General features: G+C 34.8%; 1 protein-coding gene across 1 annotated transcript; it reads right to left on the bottom strand.

Moving 5' to 3' along the window:
- Window positions 1-547: 547 nt before the first annotated feature.
- On the bottom strand, window positions 548-25,258 carry LOC120343555 (uncharacterized). The gene is made up of 28 exons (XM_039412765.2): window positions 23,899-25,258; window positions 23,345-23,384; window positions 22,753-22,809; window positions 22,533-22,604; window positions 21,267-21,459; window positions 20,260-20,497; window positions 19,656-19,814; window positions 19,042-19,134; window positions 18,367-18,438; window positions 17,735-17,974; window positions 17,233-17,300; window positions 17,010-17,146; window positions 16,195-16,498; window positions 13,619-13,766; window positions 11,748-11,803; window positions 11,153-11,485; window positions 10,433-10,518; window positions 9,321-10,092; window positions 9,062-9,164; window positions 8,619-8,667; window positions 7,530-7,571; window positions 6,992-7,085; window positions 6,589-6,647; window positions 6,310-6,499; window positions 6,034-6,101; window positions 5,276-5,412; window positions 4,587-4,786; window positions 548-4,034 (listed from the first exon to the last, which is right to left on the bottom strand). Exons 1-28 carry the CDS (start codon window positions 23,937-23,939, stop codon window positions 3,997-3,999), a joined length of 4,089 nt encoding a protein of 1,362 aa, XP_039268699.2. The 5' UTR covers window positions 23,940-25,258; the 3' UTR covers window positions 548-3,996.
- Between the last annotated feature and the right edge of the window lie 550 nt (window positions 25,259-25,808).

The raw sequence follows: 25,808 nt of genomic DNA, 5'->3' as shown, positions 1-25,808 counted from the left end.
TGAATATGAAATGAGTTTCTAACTCGTGCTCTTTCATTAATAAGCGAGCGTGTGTGTACTTAGCAGCATCATTTGGCTAAAAGAATGCCCAATATGCGTGTCAAGTATAGTACCACAAGTAGGTACCAGTAGGCGTGACGTAACGAATTTTGCATATGTTAACTCTGGGTCACTCATAGCATCCAATAAAACTAAATTGCCCTGCCAACACACGGCAACAGCTACAACTACTGTATATAAATATTCTAAAATATGTGCAGCAATTGCTGCGTTGCATTTTTCAATATCACCATGCCACCATCAGTATTCAGAAATCGAACTAGAACTTTATAAGCAACTTACAACTGTTTTTTAGCACTTGTTCCGCTCCTAGTTTCATAATTCACAAATTCTCTGATCTTAGTTTGTTTTAAAGCAAAGAGAGGGATATAGAATTTACATCTTTTTCGCGTGGAAAGACGATAAGGCTGCATAATCATGACGAACCACGCCTCTCGTCGTGCCACACCCACTAATATAACTTTTCAACAACTCGAGTCAGACAGGATTAATTTTACAATGTGTTTATTCAGTTTTTGTAGACAGGATTTTTTCAACTAAAAATCCGACACTAGATGAAACGATTGTTATCCATATTTTACCGAAACATATCACAGATGATATTACCTACAATCAGCTTAATTAAGTAGGCAAGAGAAATGCATTTGGCAGAGGTTTGAGCAAACATAATCGTTATGACCTGTATAATTATGGATGCAATTTCTGTTGCAGGCGAACTTGTGTTCAATGTCTGCCCAATGCGAATGACCTATAATTAAGACTTATAATGTTCAAGCACATGCTGCATTATTGTTATTGGCATTTATTTTGAAAAGTTGGATGGACTGTTCAGATTTTAACTTGAGGCCAGAAATTATATGTTATTTGTATAAAAAGATCCGGTCATGTGTCTATTATTGGAAAGTATGTGAAATTGTACTTATCTATTGCTCATACTTGACAAGGAATAAATTTTCTATGCAAGGAAAATGGGTGAGACTTAAATATTCAAAATACTTAAGACATGGATATATCCTTGTATATATCAACCAGCTCGCAGCTAGCAAAAGTGATTCAATGAGTAAAATATCCTAAAAATCCTATTTAAAATTGAAGAAAATCAATGAAAAATACAATAAAGCAAAATAGAATAAATAAATCATAAGATCACAAGAAAACACTTGATGATTTTCAGTTTTAAATATAAACTGAAAATGTTAACAAGGGTGGTAAACCAAAAATCCGCAAACAATAACAACTGAACAAGATTGAAGTAGTGACTACACAATCAACAAGGACAAAACGTAAAACTGTCCTATTCAACCCGGGGAAGGCTCTCAAATTATGCCGAAAATTGAGTTAACTTATTCGTTAATATAAAAAATAGCTCTGAGATATTATTTGTAGACCTACAAAAAATTTGTCCAATAAGTTGCAAAAATACAACCAAGTAGGTTTCATTGAAATTGGTTTGTTTGATCTGAAGTAATTTTTATGTGTTGACTACATGACTACTCAAAACATGACCTTACAGATGATTATGTTGTGGAAAAAATGCTCGGTTTTCACATGAATCCATATAATTCAGTGTTTTTTTTATAGAGCAATGCTTCATTTATGAAATCTGGACCATAAACTAATTATAGTTGTATAAATCAATCGAGATAGTGTGATCCAAATGAGTGATTTACTTCAATGTGTTGATTATAAGTAATATGGAAGTAGCAGATGAATCCAGTGCCCACGATTGACCATATATCAAAAAAAAATTGAGTTCGAGTAACAGTGTTATTCTCGATAAGTGAAACTTGCCTGTTTGGGTATAAATGAGAGTGAACTCCAAAAATCAAAGCTACGATTATAAGTATACAACTATGAAAAATCCCACCTAAATCCAAAGACAGTTTAGCATTATTGCGCAATATGAATTTAGGATAAGTTATTTGGTGAGCTTGTGTAACGTTTTTTACAGAAAATTCGTTTTATAATATATCATATTTCCTAATAGGAATACTTTTGCATGTAAACCAGATTTGATTATATTGATATATTCTTTATGAGTATGATATCTCTGTGTTTGGCCAACCAGGAGCACACAAATGACACATGAAACAAAACATTATTAAAAACATTAACTCTCAAGCTAACAACATGTGCTTAGCAGCAAAATGGATGAGTATCACAAGATAACACAGCTTGAGAGTCAGAGAAATTGATTAAAAGCGACATAAATGAATAAGAGTAAATAATAATAATAACAGCAACAGAGAAAAAGAAACGCAACATACATTCATAAAAGGCACAAAACATTTAAAATAGCCTGTTTCGGTGAATTTGGATCTTCATTAATCACGATTTTATTCACTATTTTGTCTGGAAGTAGGGTTTCTAAATTAAGATGAATTTGTACTTTTATACCTAGAGAATTATGCAGTAATGACATACAAAATGTTTCAAAAAGTAGGTATATAGGAAATAAATAGGAATAAGAATATAGGGAACCCCAGCTCTTGAGCTTGGCATTACTTGTTGTAGACAATCTTTGAGACTTGAATGAAGACACTATTGAATAGCATAATGATAATAAATTGATAGTCATGAGTTTATTGAGCATTGAATATAACCCCAACAATTTTTTAGACAGTGTCTATTCAATTTGATTTTTTTTTTCAAATAAAACGCTAGTTACAGCGAAAAAGATTGTATTTCTGATTTGTAATTATGTATTAGGGAAATATTTGTCAGTGATTTAATGGTGATATTCTATCTACTCCTTTTTCAGTTTGAATATTTTTAAGTAATATGTCATTTTTATCCCGCTTATGAATTAACACAAAATTCAAAGATGATTTACAAAACAATGTTAATAACAGCACAATTTTAAAACATTTAACCTAGCATAAAACGACCACCACCTTGGGCACCGAATCAGTAATACAGTGGATCGAAGCTGATAGAGAGATTGAATGAGACTTGCAAGAAAACTTATTTTTATGAAGGGTTAAAACAAATTATAGCAGTATACCCTTGTCCAATGGTTTCGAAGCTAAATATTAAAATTAAAAATGTTCATCTTTAATTTTTATGTCAATAGATATGAAATAAGAAACCTCATAATGCTTAACAATGATCATACACAGCAGAAGATAACCACAAATTCAGACTTGCCCCATTATCATGCTGCTTACTCAAATGCAAAAATATGTATGAATGAGACGAAAAGTTTTTTACATTTCACTCAGGAACAAGTAACCTCCGATGTCGATGGGCCAAATTATACTCACATGATGATAAACAGTTTATAACAAAAATTAGCCGTGTCAAAATATGTGTGTGTTGTTAAGGACTTCGATTATATTGTAGGATTTCAAACATTTCACTGGGCGTTTAGTTGATGTTTTCTGTGGTTGCCAAGATAAGTCACAATTTATAAGTAAAAAAACTGTAATGTTTACGAATTCTTTTTTCCTGGAAGCAAGAAAAGCACTAATTTTAGTGATATCACACATGCCATTTGTATTTATAGATGATTCGCTATGAGAATATTATTGAAGCTCAATTCCTATGTCCTTGAATTTTAGAAATGTGAATAAAATTTATTTGGAGGAATTTAGAATGTATTCGAAATAGACCAGTATTTGGTTATGGCCAACCAGCTGGTTGCGATTAAATTTGTAAAATCAGCCCTGTGGTACGATCATGAAAAAAGTTCAGCCAGCTAACTCGACATAGAGACAGTCTGTAGAGATGGCGGGGCACTCAAGAAAAACCATATCAAGGTAATCGTTCCATCACAGCACCAATAATAAACAAAAAAAATGACGAAAAATAGTAAATAAGTTTAAAGTAAATAAACACACACACACACACACATAGACATAGATCTATCGTTAAGAAGTTCCCCATTTGCTACTTATGGTTGACCTTAAAATTTATTCAATGTTCAAATATTCTTGTTCACTGATTGTTTGCAGAAGGTGATTGATATTGTCCATCTGAAGAAGAATAAAAATATAATTCAATGAAGCCTAATTTAAAAGTTCGACAATTAGGTGAAGGCGTAAGCATTTCTGTTACACAAAAGTTCCTATAATAATGATGGCCACAACAGGTATTATGTCACATTTCGGGGTTTTGGGCAAATTGCATTTTTGTAAATTACAGATCTTCACAGCCAAACCTAACAATGGACGTAAGGCAATACCTAAAATCAAAACTTTAACAGGCACAACTTTGAAACCATACAAATAGCCTCGATCCAAAAAGTAAATTTCTGAAAATTGTGAAATAACTACTGCGGCGATATAATGTGTTGTTGCTTTAACCATCCCACACGCTTCCTTGTCTCCTTCCATATTTAGCATATTAGGTTTTATTAGGATCTATATGTTTTTCATATTATCTGCCAAGTATCTCCTTTATTTTTACCCGACTGATTTTTGTTGCACTCTGTAACTATGATTTTCAATATTTTTAGAAGATGATAGGTAAGCAAAAAAACTATGCAGGCGAGTCAATATATTACATATTAGAAAAAAAAATCTTACATGATCTCTGCGGGGTTTGAGCCATATAGTGTCCAGCTGGGATTTGTTGTTGTTGTCCTTTTTGTTGCACAGGATTGGACATTGCAACTGATGAAGGAATCTGTCCTGCTGGCATAGCACTCAAGTAGTGGGTATGTTGCGGTGGTTGATTCATTTGCATTGGTTGAGGTTGGCCGCTTGGCACCATCATTATATTTGAACTAGAAAATAACATCACCTGTAACTTTATATCTGTATCATATTCATACCGTTATAATTCAGTTAAAGTCGTTCATTTGTATGAATTCAAACATTATAATACATACAGCTAGGTGTATTGTATGAGACTAGGCCCAATGTGGTTTAAAATAACACAGTATAAATTTACATTGAGTAGGTGCATGAGTGATTTGGCATGAGAATACTTAATGTTTCCTGACAAAGGGTCAAATATTCTGGAATGTCGTGTGCGGCCCACAACTAACTCTCAAGCCTTCTTTTTTGAGTTGAATGAAAGGAAATTTCGGGGAAAACATTCAAAATTTATGAAATGACCAGGAAGCCAGGAAAAGCCACTCATCTTGAGAGTTGACTCGCACTATGACCAGATTCATTTATGCTCAATATACTCAAAGGGACTCAGTTCATCTATAGCTGGAAGAAGATGCGCCAATGACTCAAACACCGTAATGGTGATTTTTAAAACATACTTTGCGTTAATTGGCATCCATACTGGTCCGCCCCCCTGTTGAACTCCATGTGCAGGAACCATAGCCGGATGACCTGTAGGTTGCTGGGTTTGCTGTGTGGATTGGGTTGCAGGACTTGAAGCTGTGACGTGTGTAACCTATGCAAAAGCAAAGGCAGATATTTTTTTAGAAGTCACCAACATTAACTACAGGATTTGTAGAATCCTTTTAATTTAAATTTTTCCCCTGACAGGCATAAGGATTTGAAATGGGTTAATCTATTTGTTACGGTAATACAGTTGTGATATTACCTCAAAAAAAAAAAAAAATTCAAGATAATGGGTCGCTTATTTTTCTCAATAAAATCCTTTGTAGTAAATTTGATTTATTAATTTATATTTGGTATTAATGTTTTGCTCAATAGTAATTGTATATTACAGAAGTATCAACGAGTAAAGGCTTGGCAGCGTTCAGTTTTTTTTGCTTAAGTAGGCCTAAAGCTATGCCACACAATATCAAAAACTCGCTGATGGCAAATGAGCACAGCTTCCTCATTTTGAGGAAATTTCTGGGAAAATAAATGTCACATAAAAATGATTGTTTTATACAAGTCAATTAATTTTGTGGCCATGAAAGCACTACATGCCGTTTAGTATTTGAGCATATCCAGGGGTCGCAAGATTTTACAATTAATTTTTTAAAAATTCGGGTTGTTGGAAACCACTGGTATAATCTATGTGGATAAATTAGGTTCAATGAACAACTAATTCTTATCTTACCTGAGTTGGCGTATGTGCAGAATGGGGTCTCTGCTGCATAAAGTTTGATCCTTGTGGAGCCACAGGTACTGTAAAAGATATCAAAAGGATATCGATTGAGAATAACTAGTATACCTAAGTGTCAAATGTTTCAAACATTGTTAACTTGACATAAAGGCTTGTTATGCATCTGGTCAATTCCGCACACGTCAATTTGATTCAATTGAATCCTAAGAAAAAACTAGATATTGTTTTAATAGCAGCATTGGTCATAACAATGAAACATCTAATACTCACCATACACAGGTGCAGGTCCTTGATCAGATTGATATTGTTGAATATGTTGTTGTGGTGTGCCCGGTATTGTAGCAGCCATTCTAGCATTTTGAGCCATCATTGCCTGCTGCGGTGCTGGACTAGCATATACAGGTTGACCATTTTGATCAAAGGCAAATTGTTGTCCTGGCATTTGTACCGGTATATATTGCTAAAATAGGATATAAAAATTGTTTTGGTGAATGAAAATTTCTTTACGAATTCTATAAATTGAAAAAATGAAACAAAGAAAATGCTTACTTGTGGGAACTGGGTGTGATATATTTGTTGCATATCTGCATGCATTGGAGGCATTGGAGCTGGTTTAAATGAAATAAGAAAATAAATTAATACAATATAAATACAAGATAATAGTGTGCCGTGCTAAGCATTAGAAACTAAGCTTGTCATCACACTTCTGATTACCCTGCACAGGCTCATATTACTGGTCGTACGTCTTCCTCCACTATCAAGTCCATACATCTGAAACAAATACCTGGCTAGCTAAACCCAAACCGGACATGGACTGGTAACCAGATGAGAGGCCGTGGTATGCCATCGAGCAGTCTCTTCCCCGGTATAAATATTAAAATCTATCCTACGTAGGCTAATGAACAGTTCTACTAACAAGAATCAAGAATGTTCTAAAATCGAGTTTGTTTACCTGCGTTGTATACTGGTGTTGCAATTTGGGTGGGGGTTTGTGGTCCCATACCACTTGCCACTGGTGCTTGAACAAAAGCATATATTGGCATTTGCTGAAAAACAATAATAATGGAGGATATGATGAAAAAAAATTCAGGAAATCTAATAACGCAATAAGAATATTATTACTTAAAATTCAAAGTTCAGAAAGAATGGTTTAATAAAATTATTTTTAATTTAACCAATCAAATTTGCCTATCTAAAATTGTATGCAGTAGCATATCTCCCCATTACACGAAATCCTTCATGCAGTCTTATACCAAGGCGCTGCGTAGCCAACCTGTCACATGTACTGTCATAGCAACAATGTTCTCCGCACATCGAGTATTCCTAATCAGCAAATATGCCCTACAACAACTATGTCTGATATACATAGACACACTGAGGGCTAAGAATTTGAATGAACAGTTGACAAATTTTTTGCGTCAAAATAGCATATCTATTATGATACATTTTTAGCTGCCACATTTTAAATAACAAAAGAATAAAATACATACTGCTTGTGGTGTTGTTGCTCTTGTAGCAATGGGCGACGGTTTCTGAAAAAATAATGAAGAAATGCCACCAGAGTTTATTAATACATGTTATGTATGAGAGATGAGACAAGCTATAATATAGTCACATTAATTCAATATTATACAAATGCTAACCAAATTTATTGGAAACTGATTATAATAATTGGATCCAATGGATTAAAGATCCAGAAAAAGCATACTAATAGATCACATTGTGTGGCATTCAAAAACTTTTTTCATTTGTTCAAAAAATTTTAGAATTGCGAAAAAAATAATGATATGCCATATTTAAGCTTGAATTTGGCATTATTCACTATTAGTCTTGCAATACAAAGAAAGTTGAATTAAAAGCATTACTTTAAATCAGTGGTTCTCAAACTTTTTTTGTTCGCGGCGCACTAAGCAAATGAAAAAAAATTTGCGGCACACTTGTAAAAAAATTAAGTTAGCGTTAAACAAATTATTCTGCAAATGTTAATACGATGTGTGTGCCTGCTTTAAAAAACAATTAAAATGAGGTTCCATCGCTCCCTTTTTTTGCTTTTAATTTCAGCCTTAGCAGATAATCTATTTTCACGAAGCCATGAAGATGCAAATGACTAGATTACTTTTATGGATTTTACACCGATGATTACTGGTAAATAGAATTTGTAAGCAGATAGACTCGTCCAATTTGCTTTACTGTTAGCCTAACTAAGCGCGCAAGTCAACATAGCGGAAGATGGCGTCTATATAAATACATTATTGCATAACAATACAATTATGATGTGACAATCACCCTTACTACAGCAATAAGGCAAATACAATAATGTTACCAGTCTAATACTGCTGGATACTCAAGTCTTGGCCTATTGATGCATGCCTATATGTTATACAAATAACTTATTTTTTTAACTTCCAAAAAGCTCTGCGGCACACCTGAGAATGTCTTGCGGCACGCACACAGTTTGAGAAACGCTGCTTTAAATCATAAAATGAAAAAATTGAAAAAATCGTGCGAGTAGAAATTCTTCGGGTATTTTCTAATATTCGTTTATATTTTACATTAAATGCTGAAAATGAATTTCTCACCGCAGGTGTTCTTGGTTTGAATTCTTGTGCCTCTGGGTTGAGGGCTTTACTAAAATGAAGTAAAAAACCAAAATAAAATCTACAGATGATAAGGTTTAAACATAAAAACAGTCATTATTTAAGTTCAATTTTGGATTTCCAGCCTATTCTTAGAAGAATAAAATAACGAAATTACAAAACAAGTATACATGAATAAATTAATATCTAACTGCTAACTGGGCAAAAGTTGAAATAAATCAGTTATTTTAACTTACAAAATGTTTGAAATATAACATCTTTCATAATAATTTATGTACTTTTATTTGAAGTAGCACATCAATTACTAAGTTCAAAAAGAGAAATTTTTAATTGAAATTTGCCATAATTGCAAACTATATAATTAGTCATGCATTGTTAATGCCGATCACTTTTTTTTCTACCACAATTCAAATAAATAAACTTACATTCCCGCTGTGGGTGATGTGATAGACGTGTTTGCAGAATGTTGAGAACTAGGTACAGGGGTTGTACTTGGTTCTATTGTTGGCGATGATGACGGTTGACCCACTAAAAAAAAGAACGCAGGTACAAAATATATTAGAAACACAAACATAAAAATAGTCCTCTTTCGAGGTTGATATGGGGGATTTGAATTAGAGATGATAACCGCCAGGCCATCCCTCCGTCAAAAAAAAAGCAACAAAAAAAAAAAACGGTACCAACCTTGGGCTGCTGTAGGTGATTGCCTTTGTGGTTGAGCAATTTGAGTCGTAGGTATTGCAGGAACTTGATAATGGGAAGATACAATGGGGGACGAATTGGCGGCACTTACTGTAATAACCGCAGATGGATTTGCCTGAGAAACAGGCGGACCAGTAACAACATGAATATTAGCATTATGTTGAAAGTTCGAAACTTCCACTTTGGCAGAAGTCAGTGGTTTCTGCTGCACCGGTGGAATGTTTTTGTCAACCGGCTGCATCATTCTATTTGGCATCATTTTCGGGCTGTCCATCGGACGAGACATCGGTTGCATTGCGGGATGCTGCGGTGAAGGCACTGGTGCAGAAAACTGTTGAATGCTGGGAGCAGCCACTGGAATCTGTACATGACTCATTTGTTGAGGATGAGAATGCATTTGATTTACTACACCTGGATGCGTTTGATGTTTTGGTTGTTGCAACATCACGTTCCCAGGCACGGGGCCTGCGTTTTGAGGCATGCCATGCTGCATAGCGGCACCATGATCCTGTGGACCCATCGGTCCAACATAAGATTGCTGAGGATGCTGTTGCTGAGGTGATGGATAGGGGTGTTGCTGCTGGTGTGCGGGATTAGGATATGGTTGTGGTCGATTCATTGTTTGAGGAGGTGGTTGACCCATATTGGGTGGCGGTCTTTGTTGTTGTTGTTGCTGCTGTGGGACTTTGTTCACAGATTGTGTTGTAGCAACAGATGATTGATTTGTCGATTCCTTCTTTACATCAGTCGGAAGCTAACGAAAAGAATTCACAAAATGACTATGAAAGACATATTGAAGTGTAAAACAAAACTTTCCAATTATTGATTTTTTTAGTGTAATTCATCTATTAATACACGTACATTGTTTAAATATACGCTTCCAAAATGGTTGAAAACCACTGCATTAAGATGATAAACAATTGCAAAGTTGACTACTACTACAAAAAAAAAACCATGCTACTTCGATATGAACGTCCAAGCGATATAAACGTCCAGGATGTATCTATCTTAGGAAACACCCTAAGTAAGGCATGATAGGTCATCTGAGGAAAGGAACCAATTCTGAAAGTTGTTTCAGTATTACACTACGATACCTTGAACTTCTCTGCAAAATCCTTCAGCTGACTTATTTTTCCTCCTGTTGGTTGTGTTTGTGGCTGTTCAGCTGGTTTCTTCATCACTAAAATGAAGCAAAATTGAATGAATGACCATGCAAGTCAAAAATTACTTTTATTTGAAGTGAACAACTGAAGAGGGCATGCAGGTTATTTCTGTACTCATGGAATGCAGTGAGTAATAATTGGCAAATAGGCAAAAAACAAAACACAGAATGAGTCAAAAAACACAGGATTTGAAAACAATTTTCCTTGCATGGAGTGGAACTAGTGTCAAATATCTAAAATTCATCACAAAAACTGCAAGCCTTGCATTCCTTAATAGAAACAAGAGAGTGATGTGCATATATAAGGACACGAAGGCCAAAATGAAGTAGTAAAGGTATACAATCTTTCACAGTACTACCGGTACCGCAGTTTTTAGGACTTCTGATCACAAGATAACAACAAATGAGAACGCCACAAGTTGCCCATTCTTAATTTTGATGAAGTCATTGGACACAAAAAATAAATCCCATAGAAAACACAGAACATTTTGAAATAAATAAAAGCAAAAACCTTCTAGCGACAAGAGTATATTTTTAAGAAGAGGAATTTTGGAAATCCAAATAGCATAACGAAGTCGATTTTCTGCAGATTATACACAAATTGAGCAAACATGCTAGATCTAGCATCAAACTTATAAAATATAAATCCTACTTTCTGCTTTTTCAGAATGTTTCTGAGCATTCTCGGGGGAAATTGAAGTTTTCATAGCTTGAGGTTGAGATGGTCTTGGACCATGTTGCCCCTGCATAGTGGGCATTTGCTGTATGGCTTGCTGCTGTGGCGGACTTGGGACCATTTGTTGTGGTGGCGGCCCCCGTGGTATCATTTGTCCGGGTCCGGGCATATGGTCAGCACCCATCGGATGCATTTGCTGAGTGTTAGGGTGGACCCTTGGGCTTCCCATGTTGGGCATCTGTTGATTCATTGACTGTGTTCCACTCGGAGGATAGGGAGTAGGCATACTAGAAGTTGGTGGTGTTCCACCTAAAGAAAATCAATCATTTAAATAATGGACGTTTCCCTAATTAGTCCATAACATTGCTAATCAGAAATGTGTCAAATGTGACATAACAATCAATATCTTCACAAATTCTCAACAAAGTTTTTACGCACAGCGACAGATTTTAAGGCATAATTGTAAGTAAACATTAGCTTATTTTCTTGGTTTAGCTCGCAACTTTAGTTATAATTTCCAAACGTTCCAATTTGCAAAAACACTCTCAAAATAAGCATTAAAAAGTCTTACCTCTTGGTGTATAAGTATATGTTGCATTCGATCTAACACTGACAATACCTGGCATTCTGTTAAAACGAAAAACATGGTGATGAAATTCTACCGATATTAAAATTAGCCTGAAATAGATTCATCCTTTCAGTAGTGCAACCAGGGGCGGACACCCGTGGGGGAAGGAGGGGGGGGGGCAATTCCCCCTTCGTTTCCGCCTTACAAAATTATCATTTTCGAAAAGTGCAATAGTCAAGCGCAATTAAACGGTTAATAGTTACCGATATTATACCTGTTTTCTTACAATAATGTGGACCAAAGCGCGCACCTCACATTTTCGTGAAACATGCGCGCCCGAATGAGTAATACTCCTTGTTCAAACGCACCGCCGATCACGCGACACGGTTTTGCACAACTAATTCATTTTTGTACAATTTAATATGGTTTTCTCATTGTCAAAATCTTTCAATAGTGTTATTGTTGGCACTTGCGAGAGAAGTAAAAGAGGCAAACTGTATTTCATTACAACAATTAATTATTATCGCTAAAAAATTAACTGGATCTAAAGTTGTTATAAACAATTTTCACCGCTGGTCTTCAATTTTCACGTTATGGATTTCGTGCAAGGTCAAGCATAATTTGCGGGCAAAGATCAAAGCATTTACTACGTCGAAGCCTATTCGACTTTTCAGACCACAGAAACTATCTAAAAAAGATACCCCCCACCTCTTCTGAATTTTTTTGAAAACTGAAAAAGTCGCCAATAACGCGTGTAATTGCCTTTTGCTAAAATCGCAGATTGTTTTCATCATTGTGATCTATTATTTAGGTCGTAAACACCTTTACGTTGGCTTTTATTCTCTCTAAATCACAAGTTTTCCACAAATTTGTGACACGATGACTATGATAATTATTTTATTTTCGTACAAGCACGGGCTTATGAACCCGGCGAGAATTCTAATAAGTATCCATGAGTTGAAAAGCGACAATATAAAATACTAAAAATAAAACTGTAAACAATATAAGTTTTGTTGAGGCCCGTGACAGTCTAAAAACGCTTTTCTGGGCTTCGAAAATCGCAAAATTTCGTGTGCCTACGGCACAAATTACGTTTGCTTGACCTTTAAAAACATCGTCACTAAAATCTAAACACGGTCGATTGTGAGCAGGATTTGCCTTTTTATCCATTACTTTTAAATTGATGTCGAAAATTTTCGTGTTAACAATAAACAAAGCAGCAAACGCGACTTTTTCCCCGAATATATAAGATAATTAAAGTATATTCGATCAATTTTTGTATTTATTTAGGTATTTTTATCGTACTGAAATAACTTTTACTGTGTGAGAATTGACAGAAAATTTACGAATTTTTCGAAAAGTTTTATCTTTAAAAATAATCGGAGTGACATCATTGCGATTGGGCAGAGCCAGTGTTACAAGTACATCTCAAATTTATCGAATTCGCAAAGTAGCAAAAATACGGATCAAAACAATATATAAAAGGGCAGTTTTACTACACCTTTTTATTTTGACGTAAGAAGTCGCAATCGCGAGTTACGTTGCACACAATTAAATTAATATATAAGGACATTTTAGAATCTCGTGGCTGTCATGGATTGAATATTTTATGCGACAGAAAAATCATTATACGCTTAAATAGGCGGCTATTTTAACGAGCGCGGTGCTTGTTGCGGACTGCAATGGCAAGTTCCGTGTCTGAGCAAAGCATCCTAGGTACTCGTCACACAAGGAGCAAAATGACATTCTAATACTTAGAGAATGACATCGACAGGTTCGGTCGGTAGGCGATCCAAGTTCGCCCCCCCCAAAATTATGGAAAGTGTCCGCCCCTGAGTGCAACATAATTTCAAATTTTATCAAACAAGACAAACCTTGACCGAGGAGATTGTTGCGGAATACCAGAGGATGACCCTTGGCCCATATGTGAAAGTCCCATCTCGGACATACCATGGCCCATTTGTTGTTTTGCAGGATTCCTGCTGGCTATCGATGCCCATGAATGTCCAGGAACCCCACCATCTAAACAATGAAAAATAAGTATGAAGCAATAGTCAATGCATTATCCCATAGAATAGGAATAAAATCGTTTTTATCACGACAGAGAAGAAAGCTAATAAGACAACTTAATCAAACAAAATCGTCTGGTCCAGAAATACTTAAGCAGATAATTGTTTCAAACGCATGGGACTTGCTTGTGGAGGAAGCCATAACTGGCCGGTGGGTATGTCAACCACACTACGATGACAAGGTGCCCAGCATTCCTCTTGTACATATTTAACCACCTTTAAATGCGCACAGGGTAATCAGAGCTGCAAAGGCAGCCAGATTTCCAACGCTTAGCATGATGCACCAATCGCTGAACAATAGACCTATGTCCTCTCTGCTACTAATACCTACAAGCACAGTAGGAATTTATCACCTAACCACTCATAAAACAAGTTTCATGTTACTATTAACCAGTGTTTAGGAGGCTTGAGTGATTGAATCAACTCATCTGAGTAAAACGAGTCAACTAAATGCCAGTGAGACTTAATTCAGTGATTGACTCCACTTTGGGACTCAGATAACCCATTTCTTGAGAATCGGAGTTGAGGGAATCTACCCACTGCAATTAATTAAACTCGCTCGATGCTTGATGACCAATACATGAAGGCCAATTACTGGCAAGAAAATTGGCTTGTATTCGGCTATCCGCCAGTGAGATTTGAACTAAGTGATTTACTCTTTGAACTCAAATTTAGATGACCCATGACCTGACTAGGGGTTTAGGGACTTCAACTCCAAACTATTAACAAGTAACTAAACTCACTTGATTCTTGTACATGGTGCCCAATCACTGGCAGAATCGGTGTACCATCATGTAACACTCCTGTTTGATTATGAATTATAATATACTGCAGACCTGGTGTATGATGCTGATGATGATAGATTGGCTGATGTCTCATACACTGATTACCAATTGTTAATCTGACACGCTGAAGCTGTTTTGGGTTAGTAGTGTAAAACACTGGGCGATGTAAACTTTCTCGGTGATTAAGATATTCTTCTTGAGTATTGTCTATGGGTTCTACTAAATTAGACTCAAGTAATGCAGACTGTTCATGTACAATCTCTCTGCTTGATTTTGAAGGTGACATTTCGTTGAATTTTAGGTCTCTTTTGGCGCGGATTACGTTTTTCGAAATTACTGGTTCAAGCGATTGCACATTGTTTGTCATAGATACTCCCCCTGTTTTCTCAACTCTTGTTGAACTTTCATTTACTATATTCTTAACTGTCTTCTTTACATGTTGTTTTGGTGACGATAGTTCTGTAGGCCTCTTCAATACTTTTTCTGGTGACTCTACTCCATCTTTATTAGGTTTAACCTGACGCTTTAATATTTTAGGGCAGAAGTCAGCAGAGATAACTTTTTGCTTTAAAATCGTTGGAGAAAGTACTGTCAATATATAAAGAGAATCAAATATCTTAAAAAAAAAAAGATTTGGCATGTCTCGAAAAGACTGAATGCTTAAGCCCTAATGTAATTCCTGAGATGTTCATTTTCACTATTTCATTGTAATTAAATCTTTATCTTTTTCTACTTGATGATTGTAATATTATGTTGTTCAGCACCTAATTCTCTTTCGATACAACTAAAAAAAAAACTAAAATTCCCACAATCAAGACTAAACCTGCCACAGACTGCCACAAGACAGTAGTACTTTTGCTCTGAGCAAGGCCCTGTACACGCGTCTTCTTATATCTAAGAGCTACTATTTTTGGAACGACCGGAATCATTCCGGTGGTTCGGCATTGCCTACCCACCTTATTACACTTTGGGTGATGTGGTGGGCATGAGATTTGAACCGGCAATGTGTAATCTACGATGCAAGTCTAACGCTTTAACCAGTATACAATCGCACCCACATCTGTTATTCGTCACAAAAACTACTAAACTAAAATTATGAAATTTTAATTATAGCTGTATATATGTTGGGCTTGGATACTGGAATTAAACAGTCAAACATATTGTTCAGTTTAGCGTTTAGTTTAGTTCAAACATATGCTATATATCAGAACTCTTCAAACTGGGGGTCCAGACCCCCCGATTGGTCGCAAAAGGACTCAATGAGAGTCGCTGTAAATATTTTTCAGCACTAATGTTAGAACAAAATATCGATCAGATTTAAAAGATTTGGAACTGGTAATGATATCCATATACCGAAATAGAGCAAAGATTCAATCTTTTGTACGAGAATAAGCAAAATCATCGGTCTCATTGTCTATTTTATCACTTTTCCGAAATTTGTACTGTATTATTGAATTTCACCTTATTTTTTTTAGTTCCTGGGGTTCATGATGTAAAAAATTTGAAGAACACTGTTATATATAACGCTACGACTACCCTAAGTTAAATCAACCAAAACGAATCACATAATTCTATACAATTTTTGAAACCACCTACCTGTCCCAGGTATAGCTGTAGGAGGCATTCCTTGTGGTGGTGGTCTGGCTGATTGTTGTTGATTATTCACTAGCGGACCACCTGTTGGAGAAGATGAAGATGAGATTTGTCGAAGGTGTTGGTGGTGTTGCTGTGTTGGGGGATGTTGGGGTGTTGGCTGTTCCTCCTGACTCGACGTTGACAGATGTTTACGATGATTTTGTACTGGTGTCGAAGTATTAGAAGAGTTTGATGATGATCTACTCAATGGAGGTCCACCTACTCCAGATGAGGGCCCAGACGATATAACTGCAGGATCCTGGTGCTGGAAAATTTCAAAGAAAAACTTTTAGAATACATGAAAAGGCACATTGATAATGATTTATACTGGCATTATGCGCTAACCCATTGGTTGGCAAAGTTTTTTTTGCAAGCGCACACTCAGACCGCATTGACAATTGACTGTGACATCACGGTTAATAGTTCCATTCACTATGATAGTGTCGAATTTTATGGTAGCTAACATTGTTAAACTGCAGTTGAAGGAAAAATATTAATATTTTTTTAATTCATAGTTTTAATATCTCAAATGATGATCATGATTAGGAATAAAATAAAAATTTTGTGTGCAGTTGTATGAATTTGCCACAATTATCGCAGGGAGGGCGCACTTCGTTATCTGTAGTTTTCCTATCCCTGCCAACCGATATTCAATTCAATTTCATATTGGCCGATGATGGACTAAATGAGTAGTCATTGTGAAATATCTTAAAGTTCATACAATTAGTAATCTCAAATCCCATCCCACTTATCCCAAATGAAAATAGACAGAATACCATTTGTGTTGGGCTGTGGTGTGGATAATCTGCTGGTGGGGATGTGGGTCCTCCCCATGCTGGTTGACGCCCCATGTTTGATCTCTGCATACGAGGTTGTCTTTGACCTTTTGGTGGTTGGTATGGAGAGTGCATTGCTGAAATTATATGAAGATAAATAGTATGTCGTCAATTGGTCTAGTTTTCAAAAAAAATGTACGTGTATACGCATTAAAAAAATCACCATTGTTATCATTTTGTCTCATTCTCTCTTCTTCTCTTGAATGTCCTCCACTACCAGTCTTTGTAAATCTTGAAAAACAATTGCAATCTTAAATTATAGACAAACAATGATTTGAAGGCTTAAACCTTAAAGAACAAAACTGGAAAAGGATGTTTTCAAAAAAATGAGTAAAAATATATTTTTGAATTTCAAACTTCTGTAACTTTTTATTGGAATATATATTGAATATGAATATTGCTTCAAACTAATATTAGAAACAATTAAATAAGCACATATTGGCAAAAAAACATTTCCGAAATCACAATATTTGCCATTCTGTCATAAAAACCTCGAATTCACAATCCAGATAATACTGGAAAACATGCATTACAATTATATATTAAAAAAACAAGAAAACTGGCACATCTAAAAACTAGCACATTTTATAATACTCAACCCATAAATTAGTAAATGCATGACCAAAATGCTAAAAATACTAAATTTTTTTCCCAGGAAATTATACCTTGGAGGCAGATGAGTTTGTCCTGACGAGGAACCACGGTATTTGCCTTGTGAACCTCCTTGTCCAGGTGGACCGTCCATGGGTGACATTGGTGGTTGATTTCGACCACCTCCACCAGATTGTCCACCTGGTCCCCCCATTGATCGATGGGGTCCCATATTAGAGCCGGTGAAGCCTTGCTGGTTTCTTTTGTCCCAACTGTCTCGACCACGACCCCTGTTGCGTCCTGGTATATGGGACCTTCAAACAAAATTCATAACAAGGATTACTTATTGAAATAAAACTTAGATAAAACGACTGTATATCACCATCTCTTCTGTAAAATCCAATATGTAAAACTTAACATAATCACATCAATTTCAATTGATCAATGTTATGGATCAAATCACATAACATAGTGTTTTTATTACTACTGAATATAACATAACAGTGTAATAATAGTGTGTTTTGTGTGGTATATTTTTCTAACTGTCTAACCTAAGCAATATTATGCGCCATATAACCACATTGATACCATTTTTCATTGTAATGATAGTACTAGGTAATGATAATCCCAATCAAAGGCGATGAACTGTTGAAGGTTATTCGTGAGACAAAGAGCAGTCGAGCATATTATGCAAAAACACTCTCACCTTTCATAATCATGTTTGCGATATCCCTGGGGAGATGTCAGATGATCACGGTCTCTGTCTCGTTCGCGGTCACTAGAATGAAAATGCAGAATTTGTGTCGTTAACAACATCATGACATTGCTACTTATTCACTCAATACAATATGATACAGCAATTAACCGAGTGAAAATACCAAAGTACTAGCAAGGATAACAGTAGAAATTCTTTAAATAGATAGGTATAACATAAAATACACTGATGCTGAAAAAAGCATATTTTGAAATTGGAATTTCCACTGACAAAAATAACAAAGGTTTCCAAAATCTTTTGAAACTTGAATAACTAACAAAGTGAATTCTAGAATTTACAAATTTAGAACTAGAACTACTCAGACATCAAAAACTACTGCAAAGCAAAACCTAACAAAAACAATATTTGTATGCAATACTTTAAAAAAAAAGGAAAAACCGATGGATCATAAAGTAGTTTTACATAGCTTTCTAAATTCAAGAATAAAAAGGCTTGAAATTGTAGATTTTCAACTACAAACAAAAATCTTCCAATTTTTACTGAGTTCAACATAACACATGTTGAGAAAAACTAGATTGAAAGTGGCTTGAATATCCTGCTATCGGCAAGTTGTGGGGCATTCAAAATCATTAGCACCCCCAAAACAGTCTCATTAAAGCAACTTACCCTCTATCTTTATCATGATATCCCCCCTCACCAATATCTCTCATATCTCGGCGATCTCTATCTCTCATTTCACGAGATCCTCTATCTTTTCGGCTACAAGAGAATAGAACAAGAGTAGTGTTAATACTTGTGGAGGTCCCGGCCCTCTGGTAGGACGCGAAAGGGCCCCAAGTGGGATCGTGGTAAAATCGTTTCTGACAGTAACTTAGTTTAAAATAATATATTGATTAAATTTGAAAGATTTGGAACCAGTACTGTGATCCACCATTACCAAAATAGAACCAAGATTAGACCTTTTGTGCAAGAATATGCAAGCACATCGGTCTTTTCTAAAGTATTGTCTATTTTATTATTGTTTTTTTTTAAATATTTCCTGTATTATTAAACTTCACTTTATTTTCAATCTAGTTCCTGGAAGTGGCAAAAAAATTTGACCATGCAAAGCGAGCCGTAATGAAAAAAGTTTGAAGAAGAAACTCTTAATAACTCATGGTAGAAAAAAACAACTATTAATTCACTTGATGGTTGCATAGGTTGTTTATAAGCGAGGTAAACAGTAGAGAATTTTGAATTCCCATCCCAAAAAGCCAGTAAAACTGAACTAGAAGACATACCTGTCTCGAACTGCACTGAATTTATCTTCTTCTGTTCTTCCATCATCAAGTTCAAGATCAATTCTACGTTTATAATCACTGCCAGATTCTATTTCTTGGGCAAGTCTTGTTGCTCTTGCAATGGAATCTTCATTTGTTTCTTTCATATCCAATTGCATTCTAAAGTTATGTTTTGCATAGAGAAAACAATTTTACCAAAGCATGGTCCATTTAAATTACAATATACAAATGAAAACATATCATTATCAATACAAGCTTTCATATTTGGAGTATTTTACAAACAAATTTCATGAAATGTAAACAAAATAAAAACGGTTGTATGCAGTGTTCCCTCTAAAGTGTGCACGTGTGCACGCGCACACACGCATAGATTTACTGCGCACAGACGTATTTCGATGTAATGTAACAATGTTCTCGGTTGGCAGGTTGAGAAAGTTTGTTGTTGGCCCACCCATTACCCGGTTAGAACGCCACAATTTCTTCATTGGTTTTTGCACAATTATGAGTCATTTCCAGAAAAATGCGCACACACCAAAATTTCTGTGCACACATACTACAAAAAATTAGAGGGAACATTGGTTGTATGTATGTAATATTTGCTTACGTATAATTAGAAAGTGATGAGTCATAGTCAGACTTGACTCCATATTTTTCTTCATTTGCTCTAAACATCTCATCAGCACCCCAGCCGTTGGTGCCATCACTACCCAAACCCCCTTCTAATCCCCCAATTGTTAGAGGGTCTGTGTCGCCACCTCCATTCCATGGCTCTAATTTTTTCTCACCACTTTTGAAATTAGACCGTTGTAGGCTTGATGATTCTCCATTTGTTTCGTTGACTTCTGTTGAGGTGAAGTAAAAGTTTTAAAATACTTTTTAGCTAAGCAATGTTAACAACCCTCAAGTTTATCAACCAAGAATTGTCCATACAAAGTATTTTGGATTCAGATTCAAAAAGTCCCTAATTTAATCGATGAAAGCTATTGAAAGAATGAACCAATCAGAACATCACTTTTCTGTAGAAAAAACAGAAGATTCGTGAACACTCTTTCAATAGCATGATCTTACTTTCATAAATTATATTCAATATTCCCTATTTAAAAGTATATTTCCATAACTTATCTCAAGAGTGGTCTATCAAGCAGAACCTAATTGGGTTCTTGACTATTTAATAATTCATTTGATCGAAAATGTATTCAAATATTATAAATAGTTTTGAACCAAATTAAAAACAGAAGCTGCATTTCTAATATTATTCCCCCATAATAAAACGAATTTCAAATTGATTCTAATATTCAATTCATTTTAGATACCAATGGATATAAAACTGACAGCGCTCCAGAAGTATGTGTAAAGTGACGGAAGACTTTGGGCTATAGATTTCACTTGACTAACACAGGCAGTCCCCAGACTAGTAGTAGAACTAAAATAAGGAAAATCAGAGTAAAATTGTGGCCTAACCCTAACCTGTTACACATACTACGGTAGTACCAAACTGACTACCTGCAAACCCATAGTTTGTTCCTCTAAATAAACAAGGAGGTTCTCTCTTGACTATCCTTGTGTCATATCCTTGAAAAAATTAAATGATTGAAAAAAAAAAAAAATTACCAAGTGTAGCAAAAGTCATATCGACATCTTCAAAACTTGCAGACACGAGACTTTCAGATGGAAATAGCATTTCCTCAATCAATTCTTCTTCTTTTGGACAATCATTGCCCTCATTAGAATCAATACCATTTGTTGTTGGATTGTGATTCAACATTTTATCACATTTATGTACTACATTGAGTGCAACATCCATCTGTAAATAAGTATTTCCAATTTCCAATATTAGTGTTTGATCATATATTATGATGTCTTGCTTGTTGCTTCCATAGGATGTGTCCACAGACATAATAAAAGTTTTTAATCATTCTAAAAAGTTTATTGTTAATCTACACCAATGCTTCACAAACTTTTATTTACCATATCCCCCTAATCACTCTATACATCCATCATCTGCAATATTTGCTACCAAATAAATGAATTAATCCACGTTCTACTTCTTTAAAACTGAGCGAATATTTTACCGGATGACTTGTGCCAAAATATATCATGCCTATCTTTTATCAAATTAATTTTTGTTTTGTAATTTTTCAAAGCTTTCTAAAAGTGAACTACTTCCTCTCAATCCCAGTGGTTTTTTGTAGCGTTTCTTTGGCCTCTTTCAAGGAGCAGTATCTTTCACTTTGAGAATCACTGATCAAGACTACCCAACTTTCGAGGGAGATCAAATATATATTCATGACAATGAAATACAGAGAAACACAATATAAAGATAGACTATGGATATCTTCATTAACACTTCGCTGAGTATGGGAAAAGTAAAACATGTATGGTGCAACAAAACTGATGACACCAAACCTTCTCGAAGCAATGTTTCTATACTATATTTCAATTTCTAACCTTTCATGATGTTATAAATGATAATGATCAAAACATATAATATTATAGGCGATAGCTAATTTTACATATAATTTGCCACGAAGCAAAATAACTAAAATTGCACTAATTCACTCAAGTGATTTTTACGAGCTTCTGACTTGATGTGGTTGTTTCTCCTTCACCACATGATAGTTGGACTATAGACAAAACTTAGATTATTCTAATTATGGTTCTATTTATAATAATAGTGTATGAAGCACAGCGAAGCAAACAAGTACATTATCCACATAAAATATTTCACTGCTTTGTAAGAAAATAGGTATTCATAATTTACTCATCTTTCATTCTGTATTTAAATTTATTCTATAATTTCCAAATCTGATTAGCTACCCTGAATGTATTACTAATAAAGACACATTATATTCCTAAATATAGAAAAGCTATTATTACCTTTGGGTTAAAAGTATGGAAAACCCCTTCATAGGAACCACCATTTTTTACTTTAGCCTGGCATTTCTTTCCCTGGAATGAAACACAAAGGAGAATTAAACTAATTTTTTAAACTAATATTACAATGCTTACTCAACACATAATCATGATTGATTAAGTATGACCAGATATCAATCTGAAACCAAGGTTCTAGGAACTATGATTCATTATGTTTACCTACCACGAGAGACAGAAGAACATGAACCAGACGTGCATTTCCATATGCTCCTTCATATGGCTGAAAAATGGAATAGTCAAAATAGGAATAATGAATTTCTCACAAAGCAAATTAATAAATGTCACAGATTGGGTTTAAAAGACGAATTTATTTTAAGAATAATAGGAGGAATAACCATTTCACAATCTCAATATTTATTAGAAATTTCAAGTGTGGATATCGAAAATAAATACAAATTCTTCAAATTTAACCGCTCCACACCAATTAGGTATATCGATGAAAAATTGCTTTGCTGATATATGCACTGCATGGCATATGTTATATTTGATTTGGGTTTATTCCTCATAATACATTGCATTGGCACATGTAAGAATACTATTCAAATAGTAGTTTGATTCCCCTATTGCTGAAATATCATATTCATTAGAACTGAGTTTGTAAGAATTTCAGTTTCTTTTGGAAAACCAAGTTGAGTTTCTATATGAAGCTAATATAGAAGTGTCAGAAATTTATAAAAAGATCAATATGGAAAGGGAAGTTTAGAAAATAATTAGGATAATTCAGTAAATTATATTCATCTAGATTATTTGCATACCGGACTTTGATTCTGGCTAGAATTCTTCTTCGACCCCGGCCTGAAAAAAAAATAATGATAAATGTTCCCTACTTTAACCGAATAAATTTCCTTGCCTATTTTGGGTTATGTTTCAAACATCTCACGAAAGTATATCATATCTACAAATCTGACTTGAACAGCAAGGGAACAGAGTTACATCGATCAGTTTTGTAATGATTGATATAAAAACAAATGGAACTGCAGGAAGTAATAAAGAAATGCGACAAACGTAAAAGGTTGAGACAATAAATGTAACAGTGTTATTAAAAAGTGTGCGACATGGTAATAAGGTTGTAGTATGAAAGAAAATATCCTACTATAAAACACTGGGAACATTTGAATATTTAATGGGCTGGCATTTCACAAAAGTAAATTTACGAAGTCTATATGACAAATATAGGAAATGTTCAGGGCATCTCTACAGAGAACTGTTACAGAAATACATTTGTGTTAGGGTACAAAAAGAATTTAATAACTGATAAATTTATTTAAAATTAGAAAAAAAGCATATATAAAAGCGAGGGCAAACTCACCTCACATTCTTTGACTTTCTACCTTTGCTTGCTCCAGACATTTTGGATTTGAGAATTTATCGATGAACGATTAGTTGTCGTATCAGTTTCAGCATTGACATGAAATTATCATAAATACAAAGCTTGATTCAACACTTGGTTGCATAAAATCGCTTCATGAAAAATGTTATTTCACTATTTCACGAAACAGTGTATACATTTTCCGCAATTAAAAAGATGAAAATTGATCCGATGTACTTCTTTTAAGAACCAGATTCCAGAATTTTCATTTCAGGTTGATTTCAAACCTTCCTAGTTTTCTTTGCTTTGAATCATCAAAAAAATTTTGAACAATAAATTTGATAAGGCTATTATAGAATAGCAATTATTGGTCACTTTCAAATTTAGAAAGCCTGATTTGGCAATAAGGTAAATAACCTAAAAACAAAGTATGTTATAACTAATTTCAAAACAATATATTACGGACAAATTGGTTATTATTTACAGCGTAAACTTGAGAATTCCATACTACCGTAATCACTAACAAATTGCAATTTAAAAATTCCATTTTAGGTAAACTTGGATAAATTACAAAAAGGTTTAGCCAATAAGAAAAAATTTCAAAAATAGCCAATGAGGAAAATTTCAAATCAAGATTTTTTGCGAACTGGCAAGTACATCCAAAATTGTACCAAATGTGTAATTAGTTCATGCTGCCTCTCGCAATAATAGCAACTTGATAAAAATGCATAGCTGTTACAGCAGCGTTTTCCAACCAGGGAGATATTACAGAAAAATAACTTTGTATTCGGTGTAGCTTACTAATATTGTTTAGTCAAAAATTATTACTCAGTTATTGTTATAAATATTTATGCACACACTATAAAAATTCCAGCCATACGAAAGCTAGAGTGCAAGTTGCACACTCTCTGTGGTTGAAAATGGGGTGCTTTGAACTTATTTGATTTATATACCTAGTCAGTTATTTATTTTTGTTAATATTGCTGTCACTAGGTTATAATTTCTATAAAATTCCCATAAAAGATTCATGATACAAAAAATTCATTCATCAAAATATTTACTAGCATCGTTATGACGATCATATTCAACTACAATATAGAGCTGAGAGTATGACTCGAGATGCATCAAATTCTTCTGCACACTGCCTGACTGCAGAGTATGACTGAATGAGGTCAATTTTGAAGTCTCAACGCAGATAGATGTTCAAAGTTCTGAAATGCTAAACGTTCTATTCGAGGTTGAGTGTGAACAGTTGAACAATGAGCATATTTTTCACTTTTAAAAATAGCAAATTTTTTTGGAAAAATTTATACAATCCATAATGCTGTAATGTGAAAATCATTGCTAGTGCATGTTTTATACGTGAATGAACTGTACGGTACTGATTTATGCAACAGTATGACAGTGCTGTATCATACTGCTATACTGATATTTTCATAGGTGTAATATCAGAATATCTTGCCCGGTAGGGTACCGTACCGTACTGCACAATACTACAATAGGTCAGTTGGTACTGTGGTACGTTCTGACGTTACGGGTATATCTGTACTGTACAATCAGACAATGGTTTCTAACAGTTGAGGTTGCGTGAAACTAACTACCTTTCCTTGCTTTCTATGCGTTTGCGCAGGTGGATCCGTATGCGTATTATGCAAGGATGCTGTAGCAAGAGTGTAAATGGCTATTCTATTCAATTTAAGAGTCTTGCTGCACACGAACACACATATATTTCTGTAACAGTTGAGTCTGACCTCAGTCAGACGAAACGTTACATAAATATATTTGTGTTCGTGTGCAGCAAGACTCTTGAATTGAATAGTACAATGGTTTCGTTACCATACCGTATGCTGAATTGCTGGTACATCACATGCTGACATGCGTGACCCATTTATGCATTTAGAAAAACTGAT

The sequence above is a fragment of the Styela clava genome, chromosome 3, assembly GCF_964204865.1.
Source record: "Styela clava chromosome 3, kaStyClav1.hap1.2, whole genome shotgun sequence".
Lineage (NCBI taxonomy): Eukaryota > Metazoa > Chordata > Ascidiacea > Stolidobranchia > Styelidae > Styela > Styela clava.
Note: the sequence above shows the minus strand (reverse complement) of the source record. Positions and strands in the feature narration are given on the sequence as shown.